This window comes from Syngnathoides biaculeatus, chromosome 18, assembly GCF_019802595.1.
Source record: "Syngnathoides biaculeatus isolate LvHL_M chromosome 18, ASM1980259v1, whole genome shotgun sequence".
Lineage (NCBI taxonomy): Eukaryota > Metazoa > Chordata > Actinopteri > Syngnathiformes > Syngnathidae > Syngnathoides > Syngnathoides biaculeatus.
In genome coordinates, this window is record NC_084657.1 from 2,519,942 (window position 1) to 2,543,117 (window position 23,176).

At 40.9% G+C, this 23,176-nt stretch overlaps 2 protein-coding genes across 5 annotated transcripts; one reads left to right on the top strand and one right to left on the bottom strand.

The window, feature by feature from the left end:
* The first annotated feature begins 542 nt into the window (after positions 1-542).
* stt3a (STT3 oligosaccharyltransferase complex catalytic subunit A) lies at positions 543-16,961 on the top strand. Of its 2 annotated transcripts, none has more exons than XM_061803865.1 (18): positions 543-724; positions 1,334-1,454; positions 1,534-1,594; positions 1,698-1,819; positions 1,908-2,053; positions 4,599-4,689; positions 4,794-4,900; positions 6,078-6,242; positions 6,416-6,596; positions 6,700-6,855; positions 7,879-7,970; positions 9,168-9,323; positions 10,214-10,402; positions 10,577-10,693; positions 10,768-10,870; positions 13,201-13,389; positions 13,546-13,661; positions 16,515-16,961. In XM_061803865.1, exons 2-18 carry the CDS (start codon positions 1,367-1,369, stop codon positions 16,551-16,553), a joined length of 2,118 nt encoding a protein of 705 aa, XP_061659849.1. In that variant the 5' UTR covers positions 543-724; positions 1,334-1,366; the 3' UTR covers positions 16,554-16,961. The 2 variants fall into 2 exon arrangements, with proteins under 2 accessions (XP_061659849.1, XP_061659850.1); XM_061803866.1 differs by lacking the exon at positions 543-724 and adding an exon at positions 759-975.
* A 1,541-nt stretch (positions 16,962-18,502) lies between these two features.
* Positions 18,503-23,151, bottom strand: si:ch211-266i6.3 (cytoskeleton-associated protein 2). Of its 3 annotated transcripts, none has more exons than XM_061802334.1 (7): positions 23,009-23,151; positions 21,801-21,892; positions 20,720-21,513; positions 20,259-20,592; positions 20,112-20,172; positions 18,948-19,179; positions 18,503-18,836 (listed from the first exon to the last, which is right to left on the bottom strand). In XM_061802334.1, exons 2-7 carry the CDS (start codon positions 21,843-21,845, stop codon positions 18,572-18,574), a joined length of 1,731 nt encoding a protein of 576 aa, XP_061658318.1. In that variant the 5' UTR covers positions 21,846-21,892; positions 23,009-23,151; the 3' UTR covers positions 18,503-18,571. The 3 variants fall into 3 exon arrangements, with proteins under 3 accessions (XP_061658318.1, XP_061658316.1, XP_061658317.1); XM_061802332.1 differs by having other exon boundaries at positions 18,948-19,188; XM_061802333.1 differs by having other exon boundaries at positions 18,948-19,188; positions 23,073-23,144.
* Between the last annotated feature and the right edge of the window lie 25 nt (positions 23,152-23,176).

Below are 23,176 nucleotides of genomic sequence, written 5' to 3' on the forward strand. Positions count from 1 at the left end.
TGTCACCAAAAATGGATCAATGAATTACTGTATGTACTTCCTGCCATCTAATAGAAGAGGATTTTTTTGTTCTGTCTGTCATTGTGCTTCACTGGCATAAATAGATGAATAAAGATACATTATTTCTTGGAATAAATGTTGTTTTTTTTAGCAATTACATAAAATTTGATAACTTCCCACGGCACACCTGAAGAGCGCTCACGGCACACTCATGTACCCTGGCGCACTGTTTGGGAATCACTGGCCTTGGAACTTTTTGCCCTGGGTGACCCTACCAGGGGTTGAAACCCCAGACAAGTTGGCTCCTAGGATCATTGGGGCACATAAACTCCTCCACCACGATAAAGCAACACCTCAAGGAGGGAACCGAAATCCCTAATGTTGTTAAATAGCTTTATACTAACCTTTTTAATTTCGACATTCTAACTTTAGTCATATTCGTTTTACAGTATTTTTTTAATTTAATTTGTTTTGAATTTTATTGAAAGTAGGTTGTATTCAGTAGAGGGAGACAAAATAGGTCTCTTCATTTAGGACACGTCACTACACGAGAGTGACCAGGCGGGGAGGTAAAGTTGATCGACAGCTAGTACGGTCAAACAGATCTTTACATGATCATGGTTGACTGACGCTCAACCAATAAGGATGTATCATGGCGTGACCGGGGCGGGAATAGACGTTGTTTGGTTGTCTGCATCTCGGAGGATTCACGGGAGCGGAGCTGGTAAGTAAGACCATGTAATGGAAAAAAAAAAAAAAAAAATGTTCGGGGAAATAGAAAACATTTCATTAGGTTGTTACCCTGCCTTTTTGGAGTTTCCCCCCGATTGTAAAATAACTAAAAACTCGTAGGGCTGGACTGCACAGATTATGAATGAGTAGCCTAGCTTTGCTAGCAGTTTCGGTATTTTCAAGGAAGAATCACAAGATCAAGCACTGGAACTGTATTATTGTGAAAACTTAGATCTGCTACAGGTTTGTTCAGATTTGTTTGATTTCAAATCAGTTCGTTTATCTGATTTACCTACTGTGGGATTGTGGGAGGGTTTACTAACAGTCGTAACGTCTCTTGGAGATCATGGTGACGCCGCCATACACTAGAATAGTCGTCTTCAAATGTATTTTTTTTTCATTATGTACAGTAATACGGATTATAAATGGGATATGCTCAACTCAGAGCTTTACAAGAAGACGAGGCACTTCTTAATTCCTGACGCTCCTTAATAGTGCGTGGCCTTTTCTGGTTGGACTCTCAATGTTTGGAAGAATGGACTCCCCCTACACGCACGCACACACATTTGAAATTCATTCTTATTTTTGCTTTTCATCTCAGTTGGTGAGGTGTGCGATCGACAACCACGCCACAATGACAAAATTGGGCTTCCTACGTTTGTCCTATGACAAGCAGGACACATTGCTGAAACTTCTCATCCTTTCTATGGCTGCTATCCTCTGTGAGTGTCATTACTGCTCACTTGTAATCAATAACTAAACAACGGCATTGATTCGAGAGCAAAAATCCTTTCTTTTCAGCATTCTCCACCAGACTGTTTTCCGTCTTGAGGTTTGAAAGTGTCATTCATGAGTTTGATCCGTAAGTGCTTCTGCATTGTTATGCCATGTTTCATTAAACAAAATACAAAAAAAAAAAAAAAATCACCCTCATACTCAAGTTATACAACTTTTGTCAACTTTAGGTATTTTAACTACCGTACAACACGTTTTCTGGCAGAAGAAGGATTTTACAACTTTCATAACTGGTTTGATGACAGAGCATGGTATCCCCTTGGGAGGATCATTGGTGGCACAATTTATCCAGGTAGGAATGAGAAACTCAATTTCAATTTTTTTTTTTTTTAATTAAAACTGTTATCATGTGCACTCATCTATGTTTTCTCCCTCACCAGGACTAATGATCACCTCGGCTGCCCTGTACCATGTCTTACATTTTTTCCACCTCACCATTGATATCCGCAATGTCTGCGTTTTTCTGGCTCCGTTGTTCTCATCCTTCACAGCCATTGTCACCTATCACTTCACCAAGGAATTGAAGGTAATGTTGATATTAGGGGTGCCCAGTATGTGTGTTTCTTTCGGCTTGTCCCTTTCGGCGTCGCCACAGCGTATCATCTCAGGTGAACGCATATATATGTTTGGCGCAATTTCTACGCCGGATGCCAGTATATCGTTTGAGTATCGTCATTGCAATGTACAGTAGGAGTGCGATATAGTCACATCGCAGGGTCCTGTGGAATGTTGGTGTGTTGATATGCAATCATCCATCTGTCCATTTTCTGAATCATCTTTAATATGTGACTAGCAGAGGGACCTGGTTGGAAATAATTAGTAGAGACATTACTATAAATTATAATCCATCAAACAATACACACGGAGCACCCCAGAGTGTCATAGACTTGTTTTTTTTCAGTTGCTATTAAGAGTATATGAGAAACATTTACACGCCTGCATTTACTCTATCTCTCAGAATGTGATGGATGAATAAATCTAACAGATTAGACTTGAGGGAATGCATAATTTAAAGGACAAACCTCAGGTGTGCAGAATGAGTTTTGCTTAAACTAATGCATTTACATTGAAATTAATTCACATGTTAAAACAGAGGTAAAATATGAATTAAAAAGTTATGCGTGTTAGGAATGTGCCAATGACTACAGTATAACATGGCATGAAAATACCATATTTTCTCCATCATAAGGTGCACAAGATTATAAACCGCATCCTCAAATACAAGGTCCATTTTCGTATTTAACACATACGTAAGGCGTACCTTATTATAACGCACTAAAAATAACACATGGAGTCTGTAAAAAAGGTAAACTGAGTTTAATTGAACTTTATTTTCCCATTTAACAATACACACATTATTTTTAATGAATGTTTTCTTTCTAATCCACTAGCAGTGGAGAAATGATGCCTTTTCTTAAAACAAAAGCCCCAAGACCGTTCAATAATCCATTCTGCAAGTTGGTCTACTGTAGAAAATTTGGCCGCCTCACTTTGTTCCTTCGGAAATTCTTTCGTCTTCTGTACTTGGCACGATTTATTTTCGTCATTTATTGTTATTTTTTTTCACCGCTGCTCTATTCCCATTTACAACGGCATAACTGATAGCCACAAATGTTTTGCAGCATACCAGTATTATACCTATCAGAGGCGTGGCCGAGGTAAGCGTACATACTCTACGTATTGTGTAATGTTGTCTGGTTGGTTTATTATTGCCAGCGTATTGCGTCCCCGTGTCAGCAGAAAATGATCCGACAGTCAATCTAGGAGAATGCTGACAATCGTCACACAACAAAGTTTTTTTTTACAGCTTTTGGAACTCATTGCACACATAAGACGCACCGATTAGGTGCACTGTGGATTGTGTAAAAGTTAAAGGCTTTTAAGTGCACCTTATAGTGCGGAAAATACAGTAAATTGTTTTTCTCTTGGCGGCACGGTACCGCAGCTGTAGAGCCTTGGCCGGGGTTCAAATCCTGGCCCTGCCTGTGTGGAGTTTGCATGTTCTCCCCGTGCCTCCGTTTTCCTGCCGCATGCCAAAAACACGCATCAATTGAAGACTAAATTGCCCGTACGTGTTAATGTGAGTCTGGTTCTTTGTTCCTCTGTACGCTGTGATTGGCTCGCAAAAAGTTCAGGGCATACAGTGCCTCCTGCCCGATGACAGCTGGGATAGGATCCAGCAGTCCTGTGACCCTCGTAAGGATAAGCTGCTCAGAAAATGGATGGCTGGATGGATGGATGGATTTTTATCTTCATCTGGCCGAACTCTTGCTCAATACTACAGCCCACTTAAAGGGGAAATCAACCGATACTGCTATTTCTTCATCAGATGTGGATAGATGCGAGAAATCAGCGCTGGGCATAAATGCTGTCCCATTTAATCGAGCCTATGTTGCGACATGGTACACGTCACATCTGCCCACATCGGTAATGTGACTCGCGAAAATGGCAGCAGCCCTGAAAATTCGTAATTGTCGAATCTAAAAATCTTCTCAAAACACTATTAAATGAGAGAGGATTTAACATCACATTGTCAAAATAGAGTAGATATTACATGACCTATTGGATACGTTGTTAATGCAAACCAGTGGATTTCCCCTTTAAATGCAGGCAGACTTCATATAAAGGACTCTACTTTTGTGCTCTAATGACCTTTTTTCTTTTTATAGAGGGGAAAGGAGAAATGTGTGCTGGTTTTCACATGACCTGTATGTTATCGTGTATTTTTTGACATCACAATATATATCACAGGATTAAACAAAATGGCACTTTTTTTCTGTGTGTGGGTATTACCGCTTCCTTCCACGTTCCAAAGACGTGCATATAAGGCTCTAAATGTTAATTTAAAATTATAGTCTGTGTGAATGGTTATGTGCCCTGCGATCAGATAGTAACCAGTCCAGAATGAACCAAAGGCAGCTTTAATCGGCTCCAGCTCACCTGTATCCCTTATTAGGACAAAAATGGATGGATGGGTTAGTTCATGGTTTAGCACTGTGACATGCCCAATGGGTGGTTTAAGTTTACTGTGTGAAATAAATTGGTGTCGCTCAATTGTCTTATCTGTTTAGGATGCCGGTGCTGGGCTCTTGGCTGCAGCCATGATTGCTGTGGTACCTGGTTACATCTCGCGTTCTGTTGCTGGCTCCTATGATAATGAAGGTATACTATTACATGCTCACATGTATATTTATGACATGTAGATACTGTATTTTAAAAGGACCCATTATAACCAAATATATTTCCACCCTGTCTTTCCTACTTAGGTATTGCCATCTTCTGCATGCTTTTGACTTATTACATGTGGATCAAGGCTGTCAAAACTGGATCTGTGTATTGGTCCTCAATATGTGCTCTGGCCTACTTCTATATGGTAAGAAGATATATTTTGAACAAAAGTTTCAAAAGTAATTGAAATATCATTGTACAAAATTTCAAGTCCATTTTATTTTTAAACCTGACATGTGTAGTTGCTTTTATTATCAACATCCCTTCGAGGTGCCCTATTTTGCCAAACCTTTTCTGTTATTTGTGTCGTAATATTGCTCTCTGGTGCCTCAGTTAATGTGTGAAATATTAAAAAAAAATTGTCCATGCATTCCTGAGTTCCAGACGTTTGTTCTGTCAAGATGCCTGCAATTAGGTCATTTGAATTTCTAGAATTTATCTATGTTACAAGCCTATATCACCGCCTTCCCTTTTCTCTCTTGAGCCAGCGCGGCTAACGTAAAAAAACAATAAATAAATAAATGGAAAGTCTTATCCATATATGGAGAAACCAGATGCAAAACAAGTAGCTGTAGGAGGGGGCCTATGCTGGACACTCCAATTACAAAACCAAGATGTTTTAAAATTTAATTGACACTTATAGTAAGTACGTGTTTTAGAGTCACTTGGTTGTGATTTCACTAGCCAAATATGGGACCTGGAACAAACTGATTTGCTGGAGCCAGTGACTGTTCACCTTGTTTTCTTCTCCTTGCTCGCGTTAGAACGAAAATGTAAAATTTGTAACGTTTGTCCTAGCAGGTTTAAAACAATTTTTTTAAATTTTTCATATGGTACAGCACCTAACCTAAAGTGTCATGCCACCCCCAGGTGGAACCTGTCAATTTTTAGTCAGTCAGTCGTATTAGTCCCATTGAGGAAACTCAATTGAGTTTGAATTAAATATTGCGCTTTTTCTTAAGAGGATGAAACACAGTATATCAGCTTTGGATATTCATATGCACCCTCTTTGTTTCCTTTGGTGATTTCTTAAATTATAACTTTGCAGGAAGGAGCTGAGAGATGTATTAATGTCAAGGTGTCCCAGAATTATGAGAAATCTGGAATGCTTGCAGGTATTTAGATTTCATGGGTTGAAAACTATAGGCTATGACACTCCCACGGGGCCCTTGTGGAGATAAGCGGCTTGGAAAATGGACATGGACATTAATTCTATATGTTTTTTTCACGTGCATATTTGTAATTGTCTAATTTCATATAATCTGGTTTTCATGTGCATATTTGTAATTCCTGTACTGATGTCTATCTATCTGTATGTGCAGGTTTCGTCCTGGGGTGGCTATGTGTTCTTGATCAACCTTATCCCCCTTCACGTCTTGGTTCTGATGCTCACAGGACGTTTCTCTCACCGCATCTATGTAGCATACTGCACAGTCTACTGCCTGGGCACAATCCTATCCATGCAGATTTCCTTTGTTGGTTTCCAGGTAAAGTTTAAAGCCTCTGCGTTATCGTTCTGGGCACTGGGTACCTGCCTAGCCCAATGAGATCTTATTTAGGAACCATGTCAGAAACTATTCTATTTATGTATTTATCTAGTGCTAGTAAAATTATAAATGCCCAGTCAGGAACAGTATGTCTTTCCTCTCTCCTACACCAGCCGGTGCAGTCATCGGAGCACATGGCAGCCTTTGGCGTGTTTGGCTTGTGCCAGATTCATGCCTTTGTCGACTACCTGCGCAGCAAACTCAACGCTCAGCAATTTGAACTGCTGTTTAAGAGTGTCATCTCCCTGGTGGGATTCCTCCTGCTTTCTGTGGGTGCTGTTCTCATGCTAACAGGTAGGTCCAAAAGCATTGGGGGTGGGTTGTGAGACCCAAATCCCAAAAGTAAATCCCCCATATTGTATTCCCATGACCACCCCCCCCCCCACCCCCCGCCCAGGAAAGATATCGCCATGGACTGGTCGTTTCTACTCTCTGCTGGACCCCTCCTATGCCAAAAACAATATCCCCATCATTGCCTCTGTCTCTGAGCACCAGCCCACAACTTGGTCCTCCTACTATTTTGACCTCCAGCTGCTGGTGTTTATGTTTCCAGGCAAGTGTACACTCGGCACTCATGTCCACAGAGTAAACTGATGGATTCACAATGCAGTTCCATTCCCAATGTGGCCTAATTGGTACCCAAGTTAAAATGCGCTATACTTTATAACCTACTGTAATGTTTATGAAAAACAAACTCAAATGAAATAGCATTTAATACAGATATAACTGAGTGTGCCTCATTGTGCTATGTGACGACGTATTCTAATCTTGCTGCAGACAGATTCAGAACCTTGAGCCCTTACGACTGTCATAACTTGAGAACCCTTGTATATAAATTAGTGAACCAAATTATCATAAGCTCTTAGTATGATACAGTGTAGTTCTTCACATTAAACAGCCACCACATTTATGAACATCTTGTTTAATAAATACCTCCCTGACAGTGGTCCACCCATCAGTTCGTGCCCTCAAACTCAAGCACTCTTTGATCATGCAACAGGACAAATATCCGAAACACCTCCACCTCTGAATGGCTCAAAAAAAAAAAAAAATGTTATGGAGTGGCTGAGTATAAATCCAGATTTAAATCCAATTCAGATGCTGTGTGTGGCAGTTCATGCTGGAAAACCCTCCAATATGGCGAACTTGAAACAATTGTGCAAAGAAGAGTGGGACAAAATTCCTCCAGAGCGATATGAAAGACACACAACCAATAATCACAAATGCTTGATTACAATTATTGCTCCCAGGGGTGGCACAGCTCGTTATTACGGTTAGGGGGCAATTACTTCTTCACAATGGGTGAAAATTTTTTTTCAATTTATGTTTTATTTATTTGTTTTGTCACTTAATAAATGGAATTGTCATTTCAAAACTGCATTTTGTATTTCCTTGGGTTGTGTCTGAGTGATATTAAAATTGGTTTGACAATTTTTGTGTGAGATGGATCTGGAAAAAAAAAAAAAAAAACAAAAAACAACTGAAATCAGTCAGGGCGTGAATCCTTTTTCACGGCACTCTATTTATCCTTCAGCACTTTTTGGCTTTTCTGAAATTCCCTTTCTTTTTATTGCAGTCGGTCTTTACTACTGTTTCAACAACTTGTCGGATGCGAGGATCTTTATCATCATGTACGGAGTGACCAGCATGTACTTCTCAGCTGTCATGGTAAATCCTGGATTAGCTAAACTGAATTGACCTGAAGACACTCATACTGACCTGTTATTGAAACATGCGTTCTTCACACAAAAAAATGCAATGTAATTGGAAATGAATTGACCCTAACTGGGGAGTTCTTGATTTGGGTGTAAATTGCAATGATTGTTTAAAGAGCAGTAAACCTCATCACCAAAGATTAACATTTCAGACACTGTGACTCAAATTGCAATTGCAAATTGGTGTATTTTTTTTTTTTCCTTTTTAATAGTACAGTAAGTCCTCAAGTTACAACGTACTCAACCTACAACTTTTCGACTTTACAACTTAGTCTTGTCCACAATTTTGTCCCCAGCACCATAGTTTCTGCTGCTGCTAATTCATATTGTTTGTGTTTGTGCGTCAGGAGTATCTTTGCCTTTTTCGCCCACCTTTTTACACATTATGGCCCGAAAGAAAAAAGCTGGGTTTTTTAGCAATGCTGGGCCAGCCAAAAGAAAACCAATTACCATCAAACAAAGCTTAAAAGGGTATCTTAAAAAGATCAGAGAAAGGAGTAACACCGATGAACATCGGTAAACACTTGGGCTTCAGCCGGTCAACCGTGGGGACCATTATTCAGGACAAAGCCCGTATTTTAGTGCACGTGAAGGGTTTCACCCCAATGACAGATACAGTGATTACGAAGAGGAAAAAAAAAAAAAAAAGCACCCTTCTTCAATCCTTGCCGAGATGTAAAAGATTACTTACGTTATGGATCGAGGATCAGAATCAATGTAGGCTTAATATTAACCTAATGTTCATTCAGGAAAAGGCACAGCGTATTTTCCAAAATTTTAAAGAGCAGAAAGTCAAGGGCACTGAGGAGGAATTTACCGCTAGCAAGAACTACCTGCACATGCTTCCTTAGCAATAGCTAAACACAGCCTCTTTCTTTGCCATCCGTTTCTCGCAGTAATGGTAAATACATCCTCTTACTTTTTTGTTTTAGCATATTTTTCATTTTGACTTTACTGTTGAAATCCAATTTACGCGGCAATTAGTATTATGTCGCCAGCATAGGAACGGATCCCGTTCGTAGATCGAGGACTTCCTTTAATTTTTGATGGACTAGACATAAGCAGTGCATGAGACACCCACACTACAAACTAAACAAAAAACACTGATGTTTGATGACTCTTATGGTTATGGCATTTCGTCTCCTTCCAGGTTCGTCTGATGTTGGTGTTGGCCCCTGTCATGTGCATCCTGTCTGGCATCGGTGTATCGCAGGTGCTAACAACCTACATGAAGAATTTGGATGTCAGCAGGCCAGACAAAAAGGGCAAGAAGCAGCAGGACTCCACCTACCCCATTAAAAATGAAGTAGGTGGCTCGATTGACTTTATAGTTTAAGATACAGAACCTGAAAAGAAGAGGACGTTTGAATATAATCTTCAGATGCAATCATTCCTCCGTTACAAAATCTACTTTCGGAAAAGACAGTTAAAGAAACGTGCAGTGCCGAAAATGACCTCCATGTGTGAGGAGATAATGTAAGCATTGGTGTTGTAAAATTCACCAGTAGGTGTGTTGCTATTACCTATGCAGCTTTTTATAATTGTTTGATCATATTTTTTAATATAATTACAAAATAGTTGCAAAATGTATTTTTGTTCTACATTATAATTGCAGAATTTCAACAACATGGCACTGTTCAAATAGTTTCTGTGCTCCTTTTCCAGTTCAAATTTAGGTTGGCTATTGAACCACTAAAACGTCAGTGACTACAATCAAAAATTTCAAATTATGACTATTTGAAACATTTGGCCTTTAACCATTTCCAGCCAGGTGTTGCATATTTGCAACAGGTTTATACAGTATATAATCGAAAATTTTAAGTCCAGACTATCGTTTTCTGAATTTTATTTGGTCCAGAGAGGCTTAATGGCTGCAATTTTGGAAGATTATAGATAAATGGGGACATTGGGGAACTGGCACCACTGTGGTCCATTGGTTTTCTTTTCTTTTAGGCTCGATTCTATGAGCTTTTTCTTCCCACTTACACAATCCCTGAACCTGTTGTTCAGTTAATTGACTGCTTGAGAGAGTTAACCCAGTTATTTGGTTGGCTATCAGTCCAGGGTGACTTCAAAATGTCAGCTAACCCAGCCCAGGCTCATTGGTGTTGGATAAACTGACAAGATAATTGATTTCTATCATGATGTCACTATGAGTACACAGAAAATGGTAAATATATTTGTTGTCCCTCGTAGGTTGCCTCTGGGATGATCCTGGTAATGGCCTTCTTCTTAATCACATACACCTCCCACTCCACCTGGGTCACAAGCGAAGCCTACTCCTCTCCCTCAATTGTCCTGTCTGCCCGTGGAGGGGATGGCAGTCGTATCATCTTTGATGACTTCAGAGAGGCCTACTACTGGCTTCGCCACAACACCCCGGAGGTCAGTCGTTTTCAGGATGTGGAAAACTGCTCTGGAGAAAATAGAAAAATGTGGCGTTTCAAAGCTCATGAGATTGTAGAGCAAATGTATGAATTGTAGAGAATAAATCAAGAGTTCTACAGTTTTATTTTAGCAGCTTTCATTGTTATACTGCATTGTATTTTCGTACTTCAGGATTCTAAAGTTATGTCATGGTGGGATTATGGCTACCAGATAACTGCAATGGCTAATCGAACCATTTTAGTGGACAACAACACGTGGAACAACACGCATATCTCTAGAGTTGGACAGGTAAGCTAAGGAGACAGATAGCGATGCCATTTTGTATGAAAATCTGTTTGACAGCCTGCTTCTATTTTTTCTAGGCCATGGCATCCACTGAGGAGAGAGCCTATGAGATTATGAGGGAACTAGATGTCAGTTATGTCCTGGTCATCTTTGGAGGACTTACAGGTTATTCCTCAGATGGTATGTTACACCCATCCATCCATTTTCTGAGCTGCTTATCCTCACGAGGGTCGGGGGTGTGCCGGACGCTATCCCAGCTATCATTGGGCAGGAGGCGGGGTACACCCTGAACTGGTTGCCAGCCAATCGCAGGGCACATGGAGACAGACAACAGTTGCCCTCACAATCACACGTAGGGGCAATTTAGAGTCTCCAATTAATGCATGTTTTTGGGACGTGGGAGGAAACCAGAATGCCCAGAGGAAACCCACACAGGCACGGGGAGAACAAGCTAACTCCACACAGGCGGGGCTGGGATTTGAACCCCGGTCCTCTGAACTGTGAGGTCAATACTAACTAGTTGATTCCACCGTGCCACCTGGTATGTTACAATTACTGAAAAGTCAAACTTATACATTTTCCCTTATCGTTAGCAGTAAAGTACTCAAAAATAGTGGATTCCCATTATTTGTGATGTGGCCAAAAGTGAAAGAATTTGATCACAGAAATAAAATAGTTGGCAAATGTTCACATTGTACCAAATCAACCAGAGCAGTGGTGCCCAATGTGTCGATCGCAGTCGACCATTCAATGGCTGGGGCAGTTTTGGTCGACTGGGTTTTGTGGTGCCAACCCCCCAAAAAAGTCTTTTCGCCTTTTCTGACTGTTACTGCGCGTGTGCACAGAAAGGGCCATTCGAGCAAGCTGGCCTACCATTCACAGTCTGTATCTTGCTTTCTCCCCTCAAGTCACAGTGACCCATGGCAAAAAAAAATGAATAAACACAACTGGAAAAACCCCAAAAAGTTGTACTTTACCAATGTGTGCTAGCGTGTGACAAAGTGTATGAAAGCCCTAGCGCAGGGGTCGGGAACCGGTGGCTCGTGAGTCCATACCTGGCTCTTTTGGTGGTTGCGTATAGCTCGCAGGGCCCTCATAAAGACATACTGTATACAGTAGGGGTGCAGTCGAACACGTGATGGGGTGAACATTTTGGCAGCACACGTAACTTTCTCTAACAAGGACCTACTACACTGCCACACACTCTTCTTCCTAGTTTACCTTGCACCGCTCCCCTCATAACTACAAATGTTACAGTCCTTACGCAGCCCATCAATGTGGTTTATAATGACAGCGCGCTTATGCGCCGCGCACCACCGGAATTTTTTTTTACATGAATACTCTGTCGGCAAGCTTTGTTGCTGAGTGCACGTAAGTGGGTAGAAATGGGTAAAAAAAAAAACCTGCAGACCAGCTGATTGTGAAAACTTGGAGCACACTTTCCGTCACAAACCTCACACTGCGGTGTGCGAGTATTGCTGTGCTGACAATGTTTGGTTCTACCTATGCATATGAAAAGTCTCTCACATTTAAAAAACAAAACAAAAAAAAAACCATTAAGACCAACCTTTGTTCACAAATAACGGATGGAAGCCTCAAAGGCTGCATGAAGTTTAATTTAATGACATAGGAAAAGGACAACAAAGCCATCAGCAAAGAAGTCCCATTAATGGTAAGACCTATTTTTGTCATCATTGGTTAGCAACATCATAATGTTTTTTAAATGCATTTAGAGACTTATTGTACTCTTAAAGTGTTGGTCTTTCATAAAATGCACAAATACACTTGTACTCAGTTTTAAAAACATTGTATGGCTCTTTTTGAATTGGATTTTAAAATATTTGCCATTTATGGCTCTCCCACCCAAAAAGGTTCCTGACCCCTACCCTAGCGTGTGATTCAGTGACGCTCGAGTGTCGAAGGGAAACGAAGAGCATCATGGGTAAAGATTGAGGTCCCTCCTAGCCAATGGGATGCCAAGAAGATGTAGGCCAATAGCCAATGTGAAAGCAGCTCGATCACGCCACATTCAAACCAAGATACATCATGTTTATGTTTGGTTTAATAATTGCAAATAGCAGTGCCTGTTTTTGCCTTTCGTATCCTGAATTTTTGTTTGTAACGAGACAATATTTTTCCAAAGAGGCGTTTTATTGTAACCTAAATTCTTCTTTACAAGAGATGTTTGTAAGTACCGCTGTACTTGGGTTCTATGAAAACAAAAAATATTACAGCCACAATTTATCAATAATTAAAATAACGGCATCATTATTTTTGTGCACTTGTACAGTATGCAGAATTTTTAATCTTATTCCATAATATACTGCAATAATTGTCCTGCGGTAATGTTCTTGACAAAATTGAAAAGGTATGAAAATTGAGAAAAATTTGGAGAGATTGTCCTTGCAGTGAATTTCTGTGGGTGGCTGTTACGTTGGATTTGTCCATTTCATAGAAACACAAAGCAATATGAAATCTCTTATCCAGTATGTATACTCGTGTTCACACAGATATCAACAAGTTCCTATGGATGGTCCGCATTGGGGGTAGCACGGACACGGGGAAGCACATCAAGGAGCATGACTACTACACTCCCACGGGGGAGTTCAGAGTTGACCGCGAAGGCTCACCCGTGCTGCTCAACTGCCTTATGTACAAAATGTGCTACTACCGCTTTGGCCAGGTCTACACTGAGGCCAGTGAGTAACTCTCAGTCAAGTCCGTTCTGTTTGTCATAAGACCTGAAAGTTGGTGAGGATACGAATTGTAGCAAATACTTTTGTCTTTGAATGTTTTTTTTTTTTTTTTAAATGTAAAACTGCTCAATTGTGTAAGTGTAATTCTGATCTTTGCAGAGCGCCCACCAGGGTATGACAGAGTGAGGAATGCTGAAATTGGTAACAAAGACTTTGAACTGGATGTGTTGGAAGAGGCCTACACGACAGAACACTGGCTTGTTAGGATATACAAGGTCAGATGCTCCTTGTGTTTTTTAAAGGCATGTCAACAGTATGTAGTTGGCACATTGATAAATATCCTCAGAAACAGCAATAGAGCTCAAAGAAAGAGACTGTGTTTAAATATGCTGAGGGTGTGTCCAAAAGGTAGGCAGGGATAGACCACACCCATGGCTCAAATCTACAATTTCAACTATTGCAACTTTAAAATCACGAACTAATTCATTCCCATCATTTTTCTCACGCAACTTAACTTTAACTTCGGTCGGAACAGATCAGTTTCTTGCTGTTCAAAATCACATTTGACACTGCTTCAAGTCAAAATTAAAGCCCAATTGTCTTATTTAGACAGAGTTGACAAACTGCAAGGCATATATTTAGAATACTTTTGCAGTGTTCGGAATATTAGGGATATCTTCTGTTGACACGGATCACGCCACTTGCAGTTCCTCTCAACCTTGTTGGCTGGCACTTTTGGGTCCATGTTCCATGAATCAAGATTTGACAAGAAGTTGCTAATTAACTTAAGGTCTAACTAATTGATGTCTCCTCAACCTTTTGCCTGGTTGGGATTGATGGCACCTTTGGAGAGTCCATACTTCGAGGATAGCTATTAATTAGTTTTACATTGAGGCAGCCAAGAGTCACTAATGGTGTAGTGGTACACATGCCTGCCTTTGATGCGGTCAGCGTGTGATCGATTCTCGCTCAGTGATGGTGTCTATCCGCCCTGCGACTGACTGGCGACCAGTTCAGGTGTAGTTCGGCTTTCACCTGAAGCTATCTGGGATAGGCTTCAGCTTTCCTGTGACCCTTGTGAGGATAAGCCGCTTGGATAATGGATGGATGGACATTGAGGCAGCGTCGAACAATGCAGTTTATAGAGTCGTGGGAAGTCTGTCTTCTGAATGTCTTACCAGGGCATTACCGACTGCCGGGGAAAAATTCCTTGCGTGTTTTTACACACTTGATCAATACAGCTCATTGTGATTCTCCATTGGCAATGCCATGTTTGAGACAACAGCATATATAACTGTAAATGTATTCTTCCCTCAAAATAACTCAATACAGCCATTGAGCTCTGAACCACCCCTAAGTGAACCCGCCCAAAGTGTCATCATTTTCCAGTGCTGACTTCACTTTGCTAGGTATGGAATTCCCCACAGCTTCACAAGGTGCCACTGGAATCCTCTTCCACTTGACAGAGCTGGCAATGATTCGAGACCTTACACCCCTCTACCATCTGTTTGAGGATACCCAGAGATGTTCACTAGTGTTTAGGTCTGGGGACATGTTTGGCCAGTCCATCACCTTTACCTTCAGCCTTTTTAGCAAGGCAGTGATCATCCTGGAGGTGTGTTTGAGATCATTATCTTGTCAGAATACTGCCCTATGGCCCAATTCTCGGAAAAGGGGGATCATGCTGTTTCATTATGTTACAGTACATTTTGGCATTCATATTTCCCTCAATGAAATGTCGGCCCCCTATGCCAGCAGCACTCATGCAGCCCCAGGCCATGACATCCCACCACCATGCTTTGACTTTAGGCAACACACTCGTCTTTGTACCCCTCACCTGGTTTCCGGCACACACGCTTAAGTTTATCTTTTTCCCATCAGACCACAGGACATGATTCCAATAATCCATGTCCTTAGTCTGCTCGTCTTCAGCAAACGCTTTGCGGGCCTTCTTGTGCATCATCTTTAGAAGATTTCTTCTGGGATGACAGTCATGAAGACAAATTTGATGCAGTGTGTGGCGTATGTTCTGAGCACTGACAGTCTGCCCCCCCCCCCCCCCCACACACACACACACACACAAACGCCATACCTTCAACGTCTTCAGCGTTGCTGGAAGCAGTCCTATGTCTATGTTCCAAAGACAACCTCTGGATGTGACGCTTAGAACGTACTCTACTTCATTGGCCGACCATAGCGAGGCCTGTTCTGAGTGGACCCTCTCCTGTGAAACTGCTGGATAGTATTTGCCCCTGAGCTGCAGCTCAGTTTCAGGGTCTTGGCAATCTTATTGTAGCGTAGGCCACGTTTATGTAGAGCAACAATTCTGTTTTTTCAGATCTTCAAAGAGTTATTTGCCATGATGTGCCATATTTAACTTTAATTGACCAGGATGTGTCAAATTTAACACACCTGAGACCTTGTAACACTGAGTCACATGACACTGGGGAGGGAAGATGACTAGCTGAGCTCGATTTGGGCATTTTCAGTTAGGGGTGTACTCACTTTTGTTGCCAATGGTTCAAACTTTTGAGGGAACAATAAATTGAGTTACATAAGATCCAGACTGACAACATTTCATTGCCATATTCAGTGTTGCCCCATAAAAATATAATTAAATATCTGCAGAAATGTGAGGGGTGTATGTATGCCCCAGGGGTGGATGAGGCCTGTCCTGCGTGTGCTTTGGGAGTACAGAGTACTGAACCCCCTGATACTGACTGTTCCATCCCTGTATGACTGATAAAACCCACAAAATCAATAATTTAAAAAAAATTGATAACTATGACGAAATCACCATTTCTGTTTTGTGGGAAAAGCAAAAAGAATTACGTGAGATGAATACTTCACACAGAATTTTGAATTTCAAGCTGAATTGGCCAGATCTCAATTGTTTGGAGTTAAAAAAGATTAATGATCAGACCACTAACAGTAGCAGGCTTAGGTTTAGAATTACGAAATGATGCAACTTTTATTTTTAAACTCCTGAAATGGGGGGGGGGGTCAAGAAGTCACAAAACAAGGGGACATAATTCATTCAGAATTGAAATAGTTTGTATTTTCTATTCATAAAGTTTTGAGTCAACAGTCTTGTATTTATCCTTACTTTATTCATCCCTTTCTTCTAGGTGAAAGATCTGGACAACAGGGGTCTTTCAAGAACATAAACCCCCAGAAGACAACGAAACACCCTGTTTGCGCACAGCACTGAACACCTTTCCCTTTGGTCAGCAGATGAACTGGTCAACAGTACTTTTTTTTTATAGTTTGTTTTTGGGGAAGAAAATTGCAAAGAGATTCGTGTGGGTGTGTATGAGATTTTTTTTTTTTTTTAATGAAATGTTTAAGGAATCCAAGGGAGGAGGTTTCATAATACCCAGGAAGCCTAATTTGACAGTGGCCAAAGGTTAGCAGTGCTCTTTGGAGCAGCGTTTTGATTTTGTACAATGTGGTCAAATAAAGCAGGAGTTGAACCTGTTCTTCAAATAGATCATGCTATAGAATACAAGCTGAAAAACCAGAAAAGATCGATGGATTTCTGCTATTAAATGGGATGGATGGTGCCCAACAAAATACACACGCCTGTGTAGCGATCATTTCATTTCAGGTAGGAATTATTCTACTCAAATTCTCAAGAAGTTTTTATAATGCCAAGTTGACTCGTTTGAGAAAATGAGGGAATTAGAGAAAATATGTCAGCGAGGTTTACGGAGGTTAACGTGTGGCAGCAATATGCTTCCGTGTACAGATGAGACTCCCCCCTGCCTGTCCTAAAAAATTTTTCCAATCATAGTTTGTGTAAAACCAGGGGACATTGATTTAAATATTGGTATTTGTATTGACAAAAATCTGAGTGGGTCCGTCACTATGTGGGATTTATTCCAGATTGAGAACAGATCCACCAACAAAGTTTTTCTATCCATCCAGCCTTTTATATGCGTCCAAACTCTTTTGCGTCAATCTCGCCGACTTACTCACCAGATACATGTGTAGATCCAGTTGTCCGAGACAGGGAAGTGAGTTAACAGTCTCTTATCAGCGAATAACATTGACTTCGACATTAAATATGGATCCTCTATGCCAAGTGTCTCAAATTTTTCAACATATCTTTGTTCATCACCTAAATGTTTAACGGTATTGGACAAAGCTCTGGGTGGTGTGCTATAAGACATGCTGTAGTTTCGTTTCAGCAGAATTAACTTTCAACAATGCTTTGAATATGGTGACGTAAACAAAAATGTGATTTGACATAAGTGGACGATCTCTATACTCCAGGGCTCAGCAACGTTTTTGAGGCTGAGGGCTACTTCGTGAGCACCGATCGTATGAAGGCCTTCGGGACCGGTTTACGGCAAATTTCAGACTCAGTTAATTACACGTACATAAAATATTTTTGTTTTAATTTATTGTAGTCAATGACATTGCAGATATTTTAAAATTTTAATTCACGTAAGCAAGTCAGATTCAGATCTTAAAGCACAAATAATTTGTGGTCTATGGTATTTTTAGAACATAACTCACGGGCGCCATATTTGATCCTCCCGCGGCACCGCGTTGGTGAGCCCTGCTATACTTACTTTAAAGTAGAACAAGCACTACACTACAATATGAAAGAATTAAACCTTTGCTATAAGGCTAGACAAAATTTCCTTTTATTAAAATGTTACTACAGAGGTTTGAAAGTAAGTACATTCAGAATTCAAAAGTACAAAAACCCAAATATTGAACAAAAACATCCATTTTCTTCGCCGCTTATCTTCACGAGGGTCGCAGGAGTGCTGGAGCCTATTCCAGCTGTCATCAAGCAGGAGGCAGGGTACACCCTGAACTGGTTGCCAGCCAATCGCAGGGCACATCGAGACAAACAGCCGCACTCACAATCATGCCCAGGGGCAATTTAGAGTGTCCAATTAATATGTATGTTTTTGGGATGTAGGAGGAAACCGGTGGGCCCAAAGAAAACCCACACAGGCACGGAGAGAGCACGCAAACTCCACACAGGCGGGTCCGGGATTGAACCCCGGGACTTCAAAACTATGAGGCCAACGCTTCCCAGCTGATCCACCGTGCCGCTTTAACCAAAACAATTCAAACATAAAACAAGTAGCCTTTGGAACAAAGTAGACCACTGTACTTTATTTATCGAAACATATATATATATAGTACAGACAAAACATAGTATTAGTTACATTTCATCCTGGTCTGGCAGATCCTCCACAAGAGTGGAATTTTTTCTATAAACATAAGCATTGAGATCATCATGCAGCTTAACCAGCTCGGCCAGTGACGACACGCATGGGTCATGATCAAGCAGGGTCGACGGGAGACATGAAGAGTGGCGCTCGATGCGGCGTGAGCGGCGCACTGGTGTCAGAAACTTCAGGTCTTTGATGTTGCTTTTTCGTCTTGATGCGCTTGTTTGCGCCTCGCTTTGAATTCTCTTCTTCACACTACAATGACAACACACATACAAAACAAGTAACAACAACTTGACATCTTGGGTGACTTTCAGTACTTTTACATCACGATAAAATGTTCCAGAATTGGACACGACAGCTGACCTTTGCAAATATGGTGTCGTCTTCACACTGTACTTTATGACATAGGCATCATCCATCTGTTCCACTCTCTGCACGTTCGCATTGTCATCACCACATTGAACTTTTTGGTCACAGTCATTTTCATCCCTCAGTAGCTTCTTGGTATCATCATCATTCTTGAACAAATTCTTCACACATTCACTCGCTGTAGGTCCTTTCTCTTCTCCGGCCTCATCACATACACCCGTGCTCTCTGAGATTTCTGGGAACAAAAAAAAAAAAAAAAAAAAAAATTAACTGCAAGATGAGACTGTCACCGAGATTCCCAAAATATCCAAAAATTCACTTATTGTGAAAATAGTGTTACATAATTATCATGCCTTGCTTTAGATGGTCACGTTTCACTCTATTGAACCAGACTGGTCCCCCACCAAAAATAAACAAGGCTTGTGTCCCACGACAGATGACATTTACATCTTAATGTCACAATAAACAGCAGGAAGTAAGGTGACTGAATCTTAGACATCGTTCCAATTGTTGCCTTCCCTTGCAGCCTCATAGCAGGCTTACTTACCCCCTTCCTTCCTTGTACATCATCAAATTTAAGAGAAGCCATCACTTAATTTTGGCCTCCAAAAGCTCTGACACTGAAAACTGACCATTGTTGCATCTTATCTTTTTTGTTTAAGCTGCACTTTGGGTATTGGAAACAGTTTGAAGTCATCCCAAAAACTAGATGTTAAACAAAGGTTACACTTTTTTTTTTTTAATAATAATACGAATAATAATAAGGAAAGGAATTTAAAATACAGAAGTATTTGAGAGGCAGACATACCCGCGTGAATAACTACAATGTTAACACCACTGCCTTAATTCGAACCAGGAAAAACCCTGGTTAGGGTTGCAAGAGACTTGATTGAGAGGTAATTTTAAAAGGTGTGAAATTCAGAATTAATGCAAAGCCACCTATGGGAAAATTTCAACTTGTAGAGCATGCAATATAACTTTGAAATATGCAGTCATAAATGAGGACCCTCTTATGTTTTCTTCCAACACAGTGACCCTTGTGAGGGTAAGTGGATAAGAAAATTGATTGATAAATTAAGACAAGACTTAAATAGTATTGCGAGATAGAATTAGGTCTAACAAGTGCCGCTATATTTTACACAATAAAACTGAGCGTACCATCCTTGTGCATTGAAGGGATCTGCATGGCCTCCAGGGCATCACACAGGTTCACAACAGTCTAAAAAAAAAAAAAAAAATATATATATATATAAGATTCTTTTTATTAAACACAATAAAAGAGTGTCAACACTTGAATCTCCTTACATCATCAAATCCATCCTGAAGAACAGGCAAATCGAGAGCCGAGTTTTCTACAAGCTCCATGGTAGTGTTCAGTATCACTGGAGTCTGCGTCTCCTGAGATGCAGGAACGTCCTGGGCCTTTGGGTCAAGAGCAGAAACCACAGGATCCTGTTTGTGCTGGCCCAGAGTCAACTCTGGTTCTGGCTTTGCCTCGTCCTGCTGGGCTTTAACATGTGACTGGGATTTCAGACTGGGTTTTACAGATTCAGGTCTTTTTGTTTCTGGGTGTGCGCTGGTCATGGCTGGTCTCTTGAGAATCTTGCCCTTGGAAGTCAGCCACACCGCTAATTTTGCCCTGCAGTTTGGTTGGGGGGGGGGGGGGGGGGAATTCATATAAAATAAAAAAGTATGGAGCACATCTCACTGACAGATAAGAAACAGCTAAGAAAATGGATGGATGGACTTTAGAGTTACACTTTTACCTTCTTTCCTCAGCAGTTTCAGTATTTCTGTACTGGCTGAGGGTGCTTGTTACGGGAGGTTTCTTGACCTTCTTATCAGTTATTAAAATCTTTGAGTTTGTGGGTGCCACCGCTGTATTTCTGGAGCCGGCGGTTCTTATTGTTACCGGGATAACTGTGGTGCTCCGATTGCGAGCAGAACGAGGTCCTGGAGGACAGCTGCTGGCTACAGGCTTGGATGCTTGGACACCTCCATCTAACACTGACTTGGACCATGGCGGTCTAGGTTTTTGGAATCCCCGCTCCGGGACAGCAGGAGCAGGTTTTGACCTCCTCCTTCCTAAATTTGCCACCCTTTGGCTTTCCGCTGCAGGCACTGCTGGTTTTGAAACAGTGTTGCGAGCTGTCCCACTTGACTTCCAAATGGATCCAATTTTTGACTCCACAATTTTACCTTTATACGTGCCAGGGGCAACCTTTGAGGAAGTCATCCCAGCCGGTGCTCGTGGTGCATCCGTAACCAGTTTTCCGTTTTTTACCGTCTGTTTGGCAAAAACAACGGGCTTACGTTCAACTTCACTACCACCACTTCCATTACCATCTTTCTGCGTGAGCGTCGCATTTTTCAGAACTGCACCAGACACAAACTTCGCATCTTGGATTTTGGAGGCGATTTTACCGGCACCATTTCTGACCAGCATCTCTTGTTTCTTATTGCTTTTGAGTTGGATGGAGAGAGTTGATGTGGATTTCAAAAAGTCTCTTCTACTGAAAGACTTGATTCTATCCTCAGGATGAGCATTCTCCTTGTTTTCCTGAAACAATTAAAAACATACAACTTTTAGAGTAATTTTTAAAACAGTGACGCTCAAAATATGACTAACAGCCCCAACAAATTTGAACAGTTCTCAGGCATTTTAGGCTGGTTTGGTATGTCCAAGTGCCCAATTCTGATTTTATGCTTATACACATGTACAAGTGGCATAGAACCAATATGGCCGTTTTGACAAAAACAAACTACACATGGATTCACAGATTGCACACAAGTAACTCCACAAGCCCTCTTTCAGTTCCGTCACGATAAGATGATTAAGGAACTTACTTTCCGATTGGCTGTGTGTTTTCTTGAAATTGTACCACTGCTCATGGCGGAGCCGTAATTTCACAGACAACTCGTGGGTTTCTCCTAAAGACCTGCGAAAGAAATACACCAACAATAAAATCCACAATGTTATCAATTTATCAGATGCAGTTTATAATGAAATTGTATAATATTAAAAAAAAAAAAAAAAAAAAAAGGATAAACATCAGGGAAGCCTTTTAAGCAAGCTATCACTTTGCTGAACTAGCCAAACACTTCCCGCCTGTAAAGCTATTGTGAATCAGATGCTTAGACCTAAAGCCTAAAGTCCCCCTTTCATTTAACCCCATTTTCCAGACAGATTGGTGACACGTCTGTAGACGTCGAAAGTTTACTTTTGGAAAGGGTCCCAAAACAGTATCAGTAGTAAGTTTGCATAACCAGTGTGTGGTTTGTGGATGCATATGCAATAAGAGAAAAAAAATAGCCAGCCAGCCATTGCAACAAAAAACAACAGGAGAGGAATTTTTCGGGTCCCGTCTGAATATCTTGCACAAAGTGGACGTAAATGGGAAAACTGCACGGGTGTGTGCACTGATTGAGAGGCACCAATGGCTTTGTAAGCAGAGTGAAATAAAGACCCCCATGTGGCTGTGAATGAAAAAAAGTGTGCTGTGGCTCAAAAAGTTTGAAAAACACTGACCTATATAACAATGTCAACATTACATTAAATAAATTCATTGCACGATATCGTGAGGAATAAAGTCGGCATTGCAAATAAAGTACAAATACAATGGGCTCTCATTCTTAACTTTTGATTCTTTAGTCACAGTTTGGCGCTGTTCCCATATTGACAAGCGGTTTATGGGTTTTTCCCCCTTCAGGGACTGTAACATTGACATTTTTCCCTTTTACTGCACATCTTCACCGAGTTACTAACTTAATTCTGAGCGGTAAAACCTGTTTCTCGACTTCAAAGTTTTCCATAACAATGTCTACTAAAGCAATTACTGTATTCATGTATTAGTCACGTCTTGTTCATAAAATTAGGGGCTCCTTATAGTCACCAAGCCACCGATATTGGGTGTTATTTGTGGTAAACTAAGTCAACTCCCAGTGCAGGGCCGTTGTTGGCATAGGTAAAGCGAGTCGATTAGCTTGTTTTAAAACGCGGCAGTTCATGATAGCCTCGAATTACACTAGTAAATTGAACATTTAAAGTAACTTACGCTTTCGTTGAACGTCTTGTTAAGTAATAAAAATAAATTAAAAAAAAAAACCCCACACACTCACAAAGTACAATTATGGATCGTCAACAACTGCCACAATCCTCCTCACTGGTGCACTCGAAATGTTCTGTATTTGACTTACCGCTGCTGCCGCCTTATTGGTTAGGG

Bases quoted from the DNA above. Each gene is read 5' to 3' on its own strand.
- si:ch211-266i6.3 (XM_061802332.1), bottom strand. From the start codon at position 21,845: ATGAGCAGTGGTACAATTTCAAGAAAACACACAGCCAATCGGAAA. The intron at 20,173-20,258 runs GTAAGGAGATTC...TTTTTTTTTTAG, and splicing joins TTCAGGATGGATTTGATGAT to ACTGTTGTGAACCTGTGTGA. The intron at 18,837-18,947 runs GTCAGCTGTCGT...TTGTCATTGTAG, and splicing joins ACGACACCATATTTGCAAAG to TGTGAAGAAGAGAATTCAAA.
- stt3a (XM_061803865.1), top strand. From the start codon at position 1,367: ATGACAAAATTGGGCTTCCTACGTTTGTCCTATGACAAGCAGGACACA. The intron at 6,856-7,878 runs GCAAGTGTACAC...TTTTTATTGCAG, and splicing joins GCTGGTGTTTATGTTTCCAG to TCGGTCTTTACTACTGTTTC. The intron at 10,871-13,200 runs GTATGTTACACC...GTGTTCACACAG, and splicing joins TACAGGTTATTCCTCAGATG to ATATCAACAAGTTCCTATGG.